Raw genomic sequence first — 15825 nt, forward strand, 5'->3', positions numbered from 1 at the left:
CCGAGAGTCGGCACCACTCCTCCGGGTCGAAGTCGTCCGGTAAGAAACACAAGAAGTCAAAGAGGCGTCATCACACTTCTGACTCCCCCCGACCCTCACGCGATGCGGCCGGGGGTTCGGGTGACATCACCCATGCGGCTCCGTCGGAGTCGCGGGCGCCGCGTCCAGCTCCACACCTTCCGGTCCCTGGGCGAGACGCGACGCAGGAGGAGATCGAGCCCTTCCTCATGGACATGAGGTCCCTTTCTCCTCCGACGGGCTCCGCGGCGCCTCCGGGCTCAGCGGACCCGTCTGGGGCCCCTAGCGGGTCGGGGGCTTCGGCCCCGACGCCGTCGCGTGCTTCAGCCCCGGCGCCGCCGGCACCTTCGGGCCCGGCGCCGCAGGGCCCCTTGGTCCCGACGCCGCCTTCGGGCCAGGCGTTGCAGGAACCTACTGGATCCGCTTCAGGATCTGGGTCGTCGCCGGTGGACCTTACGACCCCCCCCGGCGTCAGTCCGTCAGGTGTCAACTCCGGCGCCGTCGTCGGGCGGCGCCGTCCCCGATGCCTCCCTCGACCCGGCTCCCGCGCCGGAGTGGCGTCGCTGGACGCCGCATTCAACGCCGCTTGGGGAGTTTAACTTCTATGAGCCGGACCCATCCATTGACAACCCTGATTATCAGGAGATGGGTGATGAGGAGTGTTGGGAGGGTCTGAGGACCCTATGACCAGAGAGTGTCAGTCTCATGAGGACTGGACAGGTGGACTTGGGGATGCCAGTGGTCTGGACACCTCACCGGACACTGGTTTTGTCTCCCCTCCTACCGTGGCGTCGGAGGCGGGGGCAACCTACAGTGTGGTGCTAATGAGGGCAGCCAAGGCCTTGGGCCTTGAGCTCCCCGTCGCGGCCATGAGGACTAACCTCCTCACTGAGGTCCTTAAACCGCAGTCAAGCTCGGCCGAGCCTCTGCTGCCCTTTAATGAGGCCTTATCCGACGTTCTTTTGGGCACTTGGTCCAGGCTCGCTACGGGTTCGCCCGTATATAGCAACGTGGCCAGACGCCACCGCCCAGCCCCGGGCGACCCATGTTTCCTGTCCACCCACGCCACCCCCGAGAGCCTGGTCATCCTGGCATCCAATTCCCAGACCGCATTCCCGTCGGCTCCGCCGGACAGGGAATCCAAGAGGTACGAGCAGTACGGTAAAAAGATCTTCTCCTCCCTTAGTCTGGGACTGCGGTCTTCCAACACCGCATGCCTCTTGGGCCGCTACACCCACTCTCTGTGGGATACGGTTGCGGAAGTGCTGCCAGAGTGTCCGTTGGAGGTACGGGCCAAACTCGGCCAAGCCCTTGTAGAGGGCCTGGATGCAGCCAGATTTTCTATCCGGTGTGGGCTGGATACCACCGACTCACTAGGTAGAGCGATAGCAACGACGGTAGCGGTCAGACGCCACGCCTGGTTGAGGTGCGCCAACTTTTCGGCCGATGTCCAAAATACACTGATGGACATGCCGTTTGATGGCTATCGCCTTTCTGGCGACAAGGCAGACCATGCGCTTGAGCGCTTTAAGGACTCCAGGGCTACGGCCAAGTCCTTGGGCCTCCCGGCCCCGCGCCAGCAATCGGCTGCCTTTCACTCCTTTCGTGGCCACGGAAGGGGTGTACCCACACATGCTGCCAGCCACGCTCCGCAGGGTAATACCCAACGCGGTGGCGGCCGTGGAAACCGCTGTAGCGGCGGTCGGGGACAACGGCGAGGTCAGTCCACACCTTCCCCCGCAGCATCTGCCTCAAAACCCTCCTAGTCCGTGCTTTTCGGCCCATGTGTCGCCAGTGGGGGGCAGGGTTCGCCATCACCACTCTCACTGGTGCACTGTCACTTCGGACAGGTGGGTGCTGCAGATCGTCCGAAGGGGCTACTCCCTCCCCTTCCAGACGACCCCTCCAGCCATGCTACCGCAATTCCACCGCGTATCGGAGGATTTGTGACTTCTGCAGGAGGAAGTTACGGCCCTCTTGGCCAAGGGGGCCATCAAGCGCGTTCCTGGGCCAGAAGTAGGGTGTGGTTGCTACTCCCACTACTTTCTGGTACCCAAGAAGGGCAAAGGGGGCCTACGCCCTATCTTGTACCTACGGAACGTCAACGGCTTCCTCCGGAAGGAGAAGTTCAAAATGCTGACTCTGGCTCAGGTTTTGGCTGCCCTAGACCCAGGAGACTGGATGGTAGCGTTGGACCTGCAGGACGCTTATTTTCACATCCCCGTCCTGCCGGCCCACCGGCGTTACCTACGGTTCACGGTAGGCCACGAGCACTTTCAGTTTACCGTGCTCCCCTTCGGCCTTACCAGCGCACCACGGGTGTTCACGAAAGTGATGGCGGTGGTCGTGGCTCATCTGCGCAGGTTAGGGGTTTCTGTCTTCCCCTACCTCGACGAATGGTTGTTAAAGGCGGGCTCGCCCCAAACAGTCGTCAGCCAGCTGGGGTTCTCCATCAATGTGCCGAAGTCACACCTGTGTCCCTCTCAGAAGCTCCTTTTCATCGGAGCGGTTCTCGACTAGGCACGGTTTCGGGTTTATCCTCCCGAACAGTAGGTCCGGGATATTCAGGCTCTGATTCCACTATTTCAGCCTTTATCCCGGGTCTCGGTCAGGTTGACGCTGCGGCTTCTGGGGCTGATGGCCTCCGGCATCCTACTGGTGCATCACTCCAGGTGGCGGATGCGGGCTCTGCAGTGGGACCTGAAGTTTCAGTGGGCCCAGCATCAGGGCAACCTGTCCGACCACGTCCTGATCTCGGAGCGCACTGCGAGACAGCTGCAGTGGTGGCTCACGGACCGCGATTGGGTCAGCGGCAGATCCCTCTCCCTACCCCAACCGGAGCACATAGTTGTGACGGACGCGTCCCTCCAGGGCTGGGGGGGCCACATGGGAGAGGCGGAGATCAGAGGCCTCTGGTCTCCGGCGGAGGCCCGGCTCCACATCAACCTTTTGGAGTTGCGGGCGATTCATCTAGCACTGAAGGCATTCCTCCCCTTTGTCCGGGGGAGTGTAGTGCAGGTGTTCACGGACAACACCACCGCCATGTGGTACTGCAACAAGCAGGGCAGGGTGGGGCGTGGACCCTTTGCCAGGAGGCTCTGCGTCTCTGGCAGTGGCTGGAACGCCAGGGCGTGACCCTGGTGGCTCAACACCTGGCAGGTTTTCTGAACGCCAGGGCAGACAAGCACAGCCGTCGGTGCATGATGGATCACGAATGGCGTCTGAACTCGGACGTGGCGCAAGGCCTCTTTCAGCGATGGGGAGAGCCTTGGTTAGATCTATTCGCCACCGAAGAGAACGCGCAATGTCATCAGTTCTGCGCGTTGGAATTTCCAAGGCAGCACTTGCTCGGAGACGCTTTTCGTCGCGAGTGGAGTTGCGGTCTGTTGTACGCCTTTCCGCCTATACCACTTCTGCCCAGAGTGCTGAAGAAGATCAAGCGAGACCGGGCCCAAGTCATCCTTGTGGCTCCGGACTGGGCACAAAGGTACTGGTATCCAGAGCTACTCAGTATGTCTGTCGAACCCCCGGTTCGTCTGCCTCTTCGGGAGGACCTTCTGTCGCAGCAGCAGGGGACGGTCCTCCAACCGAACCTGTCCAGTCTCCATCTCCATGCTTGGAGATTGAGCGGCGACAGTTGAGGCCATTTGACTTGCCTCCTGAAGTCTGTAACGTCATTCTGGCAGCCAGGCGTCACTCCACTAAGTCGGTATACGCCTGCAGGTGGAACAGATTTGTGGCATGGTGCACAGCAAAGGCTGTGGATCCTCTTGCTGCCCCTCTCTCTGAGGTTCTTCTCTTCCTTCTTTCTATTGCCCAGCAGGGCTCTGCTCTGGGCACTATCAAGGGCTACCTTTCTGCCCTTTCAGCCTTTCGCTGCACACGTTTGCAAGACACTACTGCCTGGACAGTCAAGTCCGGAGGGATGGCTTCTTTGGCCGTTCCGTCCTCCTGGACTTTCTGGTGTGATTATTGGTTCGCAGACCCACCACCGGGGTTGGTATTGCTGGGGTATCTATTCTAAGGTAAGGAATCTATCACTAACGTGTCCCTTTCAGATGCACAAGTTACTACTTGTGTAACTATATATCTGTAAGAGACATTAGTTAGTGATAGATTCCTTACCGACCCACCCATCCTCCCCGTTCTGCGAACCGATATCTAGGGTTAAGGACATCCCCTTTCAGGGCCCTAGTTTCAAGGCACCAGTGTTGTTTTTTTAGCATAGCTCTGCGTTTCTGGCGTGGAAAAGCTGTGTCTAAGAACTGATGTCAGCACGCGGTGGCGGCGTCTAAGTACTCCGACGACGTCATCACGGCGCCGACGACGGACGCGGAGCCGCAGACGACGCCTACCGACGCGCAAGGGTACTGCTACGCAAACATTTCCGGATCCAGTCTGACGCCTGGGGATATTCTAAGGTAAGGAATCTATCACTAACTAATGTCTCTTACAGATATATCGTTACACAAGTAGTAACTTGTGCGACTGGACCCAAAACGTGCGCTCTCCTTTTACCTGAATCGCACACAAGCATTACGGGTGGATAACCTGCTCTTTGTTGGCTACGCAGGCGCCAAGAAAAGCTAGGCTGTTCACAAGAGAACTATCTACTGCTGGGTCGTCTTCTGTATCATGGCCTGTTATTCTATGGCTAAAAACCTCCGGTGGGGCTGCGTGCCCATTCTACCAGGGCGACAGCAGCTAATACTGCGTTGGGACGTGGTGTCCCCCTGCAGGACATCTGTCAGGCTGCCACATGGGCTTCGCTGCACACTTCAAGCATTATTGCCTTGACAGTCAAGTCCGAAGAGACTGCTTCTTTGGCCGTTCTGTTCGCCGGGACTTTCTGGTGTGATTTTAGTTCGCACACCCACCACCGGGGTTGGTATTGCTGGGGTATCTGTTCTAAGGTAAGGAATCTATCAATAACGTGTTTCTTTCAGATGAACAAGTTACTCACCTTCGGTAACAATATATCTATAAGAAACATTAGTGATAGATTCCTTACCGCCCCATTAACCCTCTGCTAACTGATTTCTAGGGTTAAGGTCATCCTTTCGGGACCTTGTTTCAATGCACCAGTGGCCAGTATCTCGCATGGCTCTGCGTTCCTGTCGCGGAAAGTTGTGTTCCGAACTGACATCCGCACGCGCGTGGGCGTGTCGAAGTAGCTCCAGTGAATGCGAATACGACACCAACGACGCACGCGGAGCCGTACGACAATGCCTATCGACGCGCAGGGGTACTGCTGACGAAAGCTTTCTGGATCCAGTCTGATGCCTAGGGATATTCTAAGGTAAGGAATCTATCACTAACTAATGTTTCTTACAGATATATCGTTACTGAAGGTAAGTAACTTGTTCTTTAATACTGGTGGGGAAAGTGAGGTGGGTCCATCACTTACAAGAGGAAAAGCCTTGAGTGGACCACTAAGCCACTCCCCTTCCATCAACAACAGTAACAAGCATATTACAGTCTTCACATTTGCATATACGGTTTGAGCCATGCCATTTTCATGCTAGTTGTTAAAAGCAAAAGATGATTGACCTAACCAGGAAGCAATGGGTTCAATTTATGAAGTAAGATAAATCATATTGAAGAGTTCTCTCTGTATCATAAGGAGCGTTGTTTCGGTGTGTGAAGCAATTTTTATATTCAATCTGGGAGGTAGTAAGGAACATTGTCCTATCAAGTTACCTGTATTGCAGAAATGAACTTGAATTTGACTTTGCACTGTAGTAATAAATGTGTGTTGACCAGTGCAGTTGGCATACGTTTTTTGAGCCACATTTATTTTAACTACCATTGCATGTTTATATATAGGTGTTGTGGGTGTGTGTGTGTGTGTGTGTGTGTGTATATGTATATATACACACATATGTCACACATGTCTTAAGATATATACGCGTGTGTATATATCTGTGAATGTGTTTTACGCTTGGAAAGGTAGCTGTGGAAATCGGTTGAATGTGTAGTGTTTTCTAAGTTAATTCACTGGCCTTTAAAATCGGTTTACACTTTATTGTCACGTTGTTTAAGTAGAATGACAAAATGTGCAGTCGGTGCATATTTTGCCAACTTTCACAACTGAAACTTTTTTGTTTATTTAAACAAAGATTTCTTCGTTACTTCTATAGAGCTGCTCTCCCATGGATGATAACCGAAATCAACCCAGCTACTCATAAAGCATCTCTCCACGGTAGCCATCACTTACGCTTTGCATTTTCATTTCTTCCCAGAAAGAAGAAACTAAATCGGAAGAGTCAGAGAAGAAAGTGGAAGAGCCCAAGATTGCACCAGTGATGGAAGAACCTCTGTCTTTGCTCAGGACCCTGATTTTAAAGGTCTGACTCCCAAACATTTAAATGTGTGGTGAATTGTGGTGGTGGATAGTTGGGGAGGGGGTTTGTCAGGGGCAGTTTATTGAAAACGTAGACATTGCTGGATTCCCCAGATGATGCATGGCAGGACCAAAAGTGTGTCATGGACATTTCCTCTTTGGTGCTCTGAACAGCAGGTCTCTGCTCCTTTCTTAGCTAGAGTGGTGGAGCAATCACTTTAGCAACATGATCGTACTGTACCTTCTCACCACAACAATTATCCTTCACACTTCACCTATTTTTTGACTGAAATTCAAAGATAATCTCCCTACTCCAATGAGTCAGCACTCGGTCCAGGCCTCCTGTAATGCTTGACTAAGTTTCCTGGTTTCCCTCTTTAATTGCTGCAGGTGATTTTGGAATGTATTCCTTCACATATAGATGGATGATGCAATTAAAGGCTTAACTGAGGGGTTATTACAGGCACAAATTTGTATGATTTTTTAAAAGTATTTCGGATGGGCTACAGCAGAATATGCTGAATAATCAAAAGCCTTTTAATAGGGAATCGTAATTGAACTTCAGTTTACCTTTCACCTTCAAATTTGGTTGTGCTATCACTTTCCTGTGAATAGTTACAGATTCAAGGTTTAGAGTTTAATTATGTTTTATAGAGTGGGATAATAAACTGATCTGTTGGGTTATCTAAAATCACATTTTGTGTTGAAGCAGTGGTCATGTGCCTCATCTAGGGCCGTATTAGATAAAGTGCCCCAGGGAACCAACTGGAGTTTGCGCCTGCTTTGTGTGTCCCCGGGGCACTTTTATATTACAGAAGGGGCCTCAGATGCTTGTGCAGCCCCTTCCGTAATACCAATTGCGCTGGTGCACATAAAGTGCCTGAGCTATTTTCAAGGGGGCGTTCACTCGGGGCGTTCACCACGAAACTCTGTCCTCCTTGTCTGCTATGTCTGCTGAGGTTTTTGACACTCTGAGCCTCAAAATTAAATCTGGCTCTCCCTTAGACCCGCTGAAGCCAGAGTTATTTTCACTTCTCCCGCCCCTTTGTCGTGAGCCTATATTGGATCTGATTAATCGCTCACTCACTGAGGGCGTGGTCCCTTCCTCTTGGAAGCAGGCAGTGGTCAGCCCCATTTTGAAGAAGCCTAATCTAGATCCCCTGCTACCGGAGAACTATCGTCCCATCTCCCTCCTGCCCTGGACCGCCAAGGTCATTGAGGCACACGTGAATTCCATCTTGTCTGCCCACCTCTCTCGAAATAATATTCTAGACGAGAGCCAGAACGGTTTTCGTGCACAGCACAGCACCGAAACTGCACTGCTCTTTATGACTGAGCACTTGCGTACGGTGCTGGATGCGGGGCAGACAGCGGCGCTCCTCTTGTTAGATCTGAGCGCCGCGTTTGACACGGTGTCTCATGACATATTGATGCGGCGTCTGGAGGAAGTGGGAATTGAGGGGACGGCTCTCCAATGGTTTCGCCCCTTCCTCTCGGACCGGTTTTTTAAAGTGACTATTCCACCTGGTCAGTCCTCCCTCCATCCATTGGGTCTGGGAGTCCCTCAGGGCTCTGCGTTGAGCCCCACTTTGTTCAACTTATATGTGAAACCGCTGGCTGCTGTCGTCAGACAATGTGGCCTAACCATGACATCGTATGCCGACGACACGCAGCTGGCGGTGACACTCAGTGGGGACCCTGAGGTGAATGCTCCCAGATTCCGTGCAGGACTCATAGCCGTGGCAAACTGGATGCGCACTAACTGCTTACAGTTAAATGCCAAAAAAACCGAGGTCCTAATTCTTGGGAAGCAGGCGGATCTTTGGGGAGACCAGTGGTGGCCTCCAGAATTGGGGGTGACTCCCATCCCAGCTGCCGAAGTTAAGAACTTGGGGGTTTGGCTGGATCCAACACTCTCCTTTACCTGCCACACAAAGAAGATTGCAGCTACCTGTTATGGTATTCTGCGAGGACTAAGACCAGTCCTCAAATTCTTCGACCCCCCTACTCGGCAACTGGTGGTCCAAGCCTCCATTCTTTCCCGGCTGGACTATGGGAGTGCGCTGCTGCTCGGAGTGAATCAGGCGGAGGCCACTAGGCTGCAGATGGTGCAGAATGCCGCGGCGCGGGCCATTGTTGGCCTTCCTAGACGATGTTCTGTCTCTGCAGTCCTGACCTCTCTTCACTGGCTGCCGGTCAGACAGAGAATTAATTTTAAGGCTCTTTGTCTGACATTTAAGATCTTGAAACTTTCCTCTCCTCCAGCTCTTGCGAATCTCATATCCCCCTATGTTCCTACGCGGGCTCTCAGGTCTGAATCTCTTCATCTGGCGGTTAAGACCAGGTTCAGACTGAGTAGGATGGGAGGTCGTTCCTTTCGAGTTCTAGCGGCAGGATTGTGGAACTCTCTCCCTGTCCATATTCGTGCCCTGAACAGTCTGATTTTTTTCAGACGTGCTATAAAAACTTATCTGTTCCCTACTGCTGACTGATTTTCTTTCTTCTTTCCAGCATCGATTTGTTGTGTTGTGGCACTGGATCAGGCGCCAGGACGCCCCTTTGCTGGGGCAGCTGTGCGCCTAATAAAAGTTATTAACATAACATAACACTCATTTGCATGGGGGCATGCCCCATGCAAATGAAGGAATCCCTTTGCCTCTGCGCCTGTGCCGTATTAATGACATGGGTGCAGAGGCAAAGAAGCCCTCAGGAGGCGCACTGACAGTGCGCCGCCTAAAAGATAACACACTGTCAGTGCCCCTCCTGTGAGCAGGCCTTTGCAGGGGATAAAAGGGGCCCCATGGACACCCCAGACATCGCCTTGCAGGCAGCTACAGTCAGTGATTGCACCCGCCTGCAAGGGATTTCTAATCTCCCTTAAAAGTGCAAGCGGGTTGCCGCATGTACAGTGAAACATGGAGCGGCGACCCATGACCCTGTCTTCAAGCAGGCCGCTACCCTACGCCGCACAGGTCCACCAGCGTGTCTGTGTGCCTCTGCTACTTGACACCGCCGCTGCCGTAGGTTTGAGTCCCTCTGCCTCGGTAGGCCAGTAGTCCGATACTGCTGCTTCTTGTCTTGCTGCCTCCTGTTCTGTTTTTTTGCTGCCTCCTGTGTATTTTTGTTTAGTTTTTTATTTCCCACCTAACTTTGCCTTTTTTCCTTGTTATCTTGTGTCCCCCTTGTTTCCTCTGTACCCCTGGTGCCCTTACCTATTTTCGCACGTATTCCCGCTGCTGTGTCTCCTGCGGCCACGCCCACCTGCTCGCCCACTCGTTGCCCAACTCCCAGCTGCTCGTCCCTCCCACCTCCCCATATATGGCGGTCACGCTGCTGGCGCATCTAGGCGCGCCTCAGGCAAGCCCGTCCGCACCTGGACCGCGCCCAGCGCCAGAACCCCTGGTCCCCGCTGACACCATACCGAACGCCACCACTACAACGCCAGCACACTCCACGCACTCAACACTGGACAACAGCACACCTGCTTCCTAGCCGCCCCGAAGCACACCTAAGGACCCTTCTCCTGCCGGAGCCGCAGCTTCACCAGCCTCCGAGCCGGCAAACCGCCCACCGTGAAAGGACGCAACCACCTCTGGGACCTGCTTAACACATCCTAACCGGACGTCGCCTTCCTGACAGAGACCTGGATGAACGCCTCCTCGGCACCTGACATCGCCATAGCCATCCCGGACGGCCACAAGATCACCCGCAGGGACCACAACACTGGAATATGAGGGGGAATCGCCATCATCCAATAGAACACCCTCAGGGTCTCGACCAGCAGGGACGACACCCTCAGCACCTACGAACACTTACACTTCCAGTTCCACACCGATTCCAACATCACCCTCCGAGGAACTCTCGTCTACAGACCCCCAGACTCCGGCCTCAGTTCAGCGACTCCAGCGCCGACTTCATCAGCACGCACGCCCTTGCCTCCACAGACTACATCCTCCTCGGAGACCTGAACTTCCACCTCAAGAACAACAACGACACCAACTCCACCACCCTGATTGACAACCTCACCAACCTCGGACATAGACAGCTCGTCACAACGCCCACCCACTCCGCCGGCCACATGCTTGATCCCATCTAATCCGCAAGCCCCCAGGTCACCTTCAGCCACACCACCGGACGACACTGGACCGACCATTGCTGCATCCACTTCACCTTCCGGAAACCCACCACGCACCACCGCACTCAACAGATCCCCCGCCGCAGCTGGAGCAAAATTACCGAAGACCAGCTAAACACCACCCTCGCCCAAAGCCCACCTGCCGACGAAGCCACCGCAACCTTAGACTCTGGATCGACAACTGCGCCAACACTCTCGCCCCGATCAAGAAACCTTCCAAAAGACACACTAACAAGAAAACCAACTGGTTCACCGCAGACCTCCAGGCCTCCAAGCAAACCTGCCATACACTAGAGAAGAAATGGCACCACAAACAGACACCAGACAGCTACGCATTCCACAAGAATGCCATCCGAAGCCACCATCACCTCATCAGATCCGCCAAAAGGGCCTCCTTCAAGGACTGACTCGGCAACAACGCGCACAACAGCAAAGAGCTCTTCAACATCGTGAAGGAACTCTCCAACCCCAGCTCCAACACCAACGACATCCCACCATCGGAAGACCTGTGCGACCTTCGCAAGATCGCAGACATCCACAACAGCTTCAACAACCTAACCACCCCGACAACCACCGACACCTCAGAACCCGCGGCCACCAACCACATCGATCCCTTGCTCACCTGGACCAACATAAACGACAACGACACCTTCAAAATCATGAACACCATCCACTCTGGCTCTCCTTCAGATCCTTGCCCACACCACATCTTCAACAAAGCTAGTACCGCCATCGCACCTCATCTCCGCAAGACCATTAACATCTCCTCCCAGACCGTGCCCTTCCCGGAGACCTGGAAGCACGCCGACATCAACACCGTACTGAAGAAACCCAAGGCGGATCCGAGGGATCTCAAGAACTTCCGGCTTATCTCCCTGCTCTGCTTCCCAGCGAAGGTCATCGAAGACCGTCAACAGACAGCTGACCCGCTACCTCGCAGAGAACAACATCCTGGACGCGTCAGAGTTCCGCAGCAACCATAGTACCGAGACTGCCCTCATCGCCACCACCGATGACATCAGGGCCCTGCTGGACAACGGTGAAACTGCGACCCTCAACCTCCTGGACCTATCAGCCGCCTTCGACACTGTCTGCCACCGCACCCTACGCACACGCCTCCACAACGCAGGGATCCGAGACAAGGCTTTGAAATGGACCACCTCCTTCCTCTCAGGCAGAACCCAGAGCTTACGCCTCCCCCCTTTCGGCTCCGAAGCCTCCGAGATCACTTGCGGCGTACCCCAAGGATCATCCCTCAGCCCGACATTGTTCAACATCTACATGGCACCGCTAACCCAAGTCGCCCGACGGCACTACCTCAACATCATCCCCTACGCTGATGACACCCAGCTGATCCTCTCCCTCACCAAGGACCCCCTCACCGCCAAAACCAACCTCCACGAAGGAATGAAAGCCGTCGCCGAGTGGATGTAAAACATCCTTCTGAAGCTGAACTCGGACAAGACAGAGGTCCTCATCCTCGACTCCACCCCCTCAGCCTGGGACGACTCCTGGGGGCCGTCCGCACTAGGAGCAGCACCGATACCCAGCGACCGCGCACACAACCTGGGGTTTATACTCGACTCAACACTCTCCATGGCCAAGCAAGTCCACGCCGTCTCGTCCTCCTGCTTCAACACCCTCGGCATGCTCCGCAAGATCTACAGGTGTATCCCCACCGAAACAAGAAGAACGGTCACCCAGGCCCTCGTCAGCAGCAGGTGTACTCCGGAAATGCCCTCTACGCAGGAGCCTCGGCCAAACTCCTGAAACTACTACAACGCATACAGAACGCCTCTCCACGCCAGATCCTCAACATCCCGGGCCACAACCACATCACACCACACCTGAAAGACCTGCACTGGCTCCCCGTCAACAAGAGGATCACCTTCAAGCTCCTCACCCACGCACACAAAACGCTCCACAACACCGGGCCGGCATATCTCAACAGACGACTCACCTTCTACACCCAAACTGACAGCTCCGCTCCGCCGACCTCGCCCATGCCACCATCCCCCGTATCCGAAGAGCGATCACCGGTGGCAGATCATTCTCCCACCTCGCTGCCAAGACCTGGAACACCCTCCCCATCCTCCTACGACAAACCCAAGACCTACTAACCTTCAGGAGGCTCCTCCAGACCTGGCTATAAGAGCAGTAGCAGCACCCCTCGCCCCCAGCGCCTTGAGACCCTCATGGGTGAGTAGTGTGCTCTACACATGTATTCATTGAGCAGCTGTAAAGCTACTGTTCCGTATTTCACGTGAATGTGCTGCCTCCCCAGGGCAGCACGAGTTCGCTGCTGCCCTGGGGGCATCGCATTCCCAATAATGTGTTGCACTTTCCAACTTTCCATCACCTGTGATCAGGACTATTGTTCATGTTTCTTGCATCACAGAATCTTTTGTTTTTTTTCTTTCAAATAAATGTAGGTCTATTGCCTCCAATGAAGGTATCAGAATTGAGGATTTTCTCTCTTAGCCATTAAAGACATCAAAATAGTAGAGGCTCACTGATAAGTATGTCAGTCACTGACTTATAACTTTATTGTCTGGGTATAAACAATGATCCAGAGACGTAAAAATCCTGCTGCAATATTCATTTTAATGTAATCCGGAAAGTGTACTTCACTGTGTCCCACCGTTTCTTAAGGGAAAGTTGTGTGTCCCTGGAGTGAGTACACGTTTGCTGGCACCTCATGCTAACTGAATCTTTCATCTCAAAAAAAGGCCAGTACAGATTCTGTAGTGGAAGTTGCAGCAGCTGCTTATGTGGATGAAGTCATTTATTTATGATTCAAAGAATGCACAGTTTGCCCATTTCTTGTTCTGTTCACTGCCTTCTGTGGTGATCAGTGATAATGAAAGGAAATGAAATGAAATGAAAAGACCATTTATAAAGTGCAGTAGCTACCCTCAGGCGTCCTATCGCTGCAGACATCACGCTTACAACGAAAACAGTTCAAGCTATTCTGGTTCGTTAAAAAGCAGGGTTTTTAGGAGTTTACGAAGGTGAGTATTTTAGGCTCTGATCTGAGTTGGAGGGGGAGGGAGTTCCAGAGCCTGGCCGAGTTGTGGGAGAACGAGCGGCCTCTCCACCTGGCTCTCTTGACCCTAGGTATCACGGCCAGGAAGGACGATCTGGATCTGAGCTGTCTGTTTGGATGATAGGCGGTTATCAGAGATTGGTTAATGATAGCGCCTGTTCCCCAGAAGACTCGGTGAGCGATGCACATTGCTTTAAATTCGACCCTTTCCCTCACTCTGAGCCAATGGAGGCCCTTCAGTCTGGGTTTGACCGGGAGTCGGCGAGGGATTCTGGAGAAGAGTTCTGGCTGCACAGTTTTGAATGATCTATAGCTTGTTTAGGGTTGTCTGGGGTGCACCTAGGTATAGGGCGTTCGCGAAGTCCAGATGAGATAGGATCAGACCCTGGATCATTATCTGTCTTGCATGAAAAGGTAGCAGGGGAAGGATTTTACGCAGGAGTCTTAGTAGGCCAAAGCAGGTGGCTGACCTCCTGTGTTGAAGAAGTATTTTACCTCCTCTGTCACTGCTGCACCTCCCATAAGGATTTGTGCTGACTTTCAGTGAAATAGTACCTACAATTTGCCCCTTGTGGTGTAGGATGATATTTTCACCTGACCCAGTCTCTTTTCAACTTTTTAAAGGATTACAACATCCCAAAATCCTGAGGTCTATGTGCTGAATTTTTTATGAAACAGGTGGGGGCCTGCCTTTTCTGTTTTTGAGTCTAGGTTATGGAATACCTGTCTGTTGTCAGTAATTTGAAACGTAGGCTAAAAACCCCGTCTTCTTATGCAAGCTGGATAGAAGCGGTACCTTCTTCTGGCTTCTACTCCATTTAGACAGGGATCCATTGGTTAGGTGCTGATTGTTAGCTAGAAATATCATGTGGTGGATAACTGCCTCACTACCTGTTGTTTTCATAACAGATCTAAAAATTTGAAGTGAACTACAATCTTTTATGCCTTGGGTGTCTTCACTTCTGGCGACGTGGATTATCCCATTGGAGCCTGCTTTGCATCTCTGAAGGGAATGTCCCTCTTTTCCAGACTAGCACTTTTTGTCTATGCAAAAACCAGCCTGCATTAAAATGTTTAATCCATTAGTAATGATGATGTTATCAAAGATGCATGACTTCGGATGATTTGTATTTATCCTTATTTAATACCGGTCTTTTTAAAAGTGTCTGTGGTTCACAAAAATATCACTTTTGATGAATCTAATGTAAAGCTGTAGTCGGGTGCTTTTTGTCTGCCAGAAGACTAATCCTTAAGAAAGCAATGAAACCCTGCCATACATTATAATCCACAATGGATTGACTGCAGCTAGAGAATGGTTACAGCCTAATTTTTTTTTTAACTGCAGGGTGTTGGCAGTCATGCAGCATGGCCCCTACACCATGCAAGTTGTTTAGACGAGCACATAACACAACTTTAACTCTCCCAAATAAACTACTCACAACATTGGATGTCAGACATTTGCAGTGCTTGTCTCTCTACACTCTGTGCATTTATATCATTTATTTTATTTTGCAACCAGTCACCATACAGCCTCCTCCGTTGTGCTTTGTGTCTTCTACAAATAATTCCTGCCCTTTTACTTTTTGTGGCAGACTATGTAGTTTGTGACTCTTTAGTGTGTCTGTTAACACCTCATGAACATGAACAGAAGCCATTTCCTTTTCTTTCTCTCTAACTTATCTAGCACATACCTGGCAGCCTTGCACTTGACTCTTTCTTTCAGTCTTGAGTGAGTTCTTTGTGGTGTCTCATCTCTCAGCCCTCATAACCCTACTCTTTGCGACTTGGCTCTTAAATGAAGGTTTTGGAGAATATTGTCCTTTTCTCTCACTTCTTTGTTTTCTAAGAAGTCATAACATCTCACTACTTTCCCCTCCTCATCTTTTCTCGATGCCCTCCTCTTGAGCTCTCACATGGCGCTTGTCTCTCCCCCAGGAGGAATCATCTAGTATATCCATTGACCACCTTGGGCAGAAGCTGCTACTGGAAAAAGGTACATCCTGGAATAAGCTCTATCGTAAGCGGCATGGGGCAATCCGAAAGGTATGTATATAAGCAATCTCCTGCCGTAGCGAATTTGTAAAATGGGCTCCCTTCTGTTTCTTAAACTTAATTTCTAGGGAGTAACCATCCATTTTTATTAAGGAGGTCTATACCTTGATAAAACATTTCTCTTCATGCACAAACACAGATTAACATTCGTACTTAAAAGAAAAAACAGCCTAGCATGGAAGAGAAAATCCCTATAATCCTGGCCAGATTAGGCGAAGCTTCATACAACTG

The 15825-nt window shown here is 52.1% G+C and overlaps 1 protein-coding gene across 8 annotated transcripts in view; it reads left to right on the plus strand.

Annotated features, from left to right (window-relative positions):
- Window positions 1-15825, plus strand: part of USP40 (ubiquitin specific peptidase 40) — a 660245-nt gene that overhangs the window by 151010 nt on the left and 493410 nt on the right. For all 8 annotated transcript variants that reach the window (XM_078681394.1, XM_078681396.1, XM_078681399.1 and 5 more), the window contains exons 10-11: window positions 6261-6365; window positions 15478-15585. In XM_078681394.1, the coding sequence (XP_078537520.1) occupies window positions 6261-6365; window positions 15478-15585 (213 nt within the window). The remainder of the gene's footprint in view (window positions 1-6260; window positions 6366-15477; window positions 15586-15825) is intronic.

Source organism: Lissotriton helveticus, chromosome 3_1 (genome assembly GCF_964261635.1).
Source record: "Lissotriton helveticus chromosome 3_1, aLisHel1.1, whole genome shotgun sequence".
NCBI lineage: Eukaryota > Metazoa > Chordata > Amphibia > Caudata > Salamandridae > Lissotriton > Lissotriton helveticus.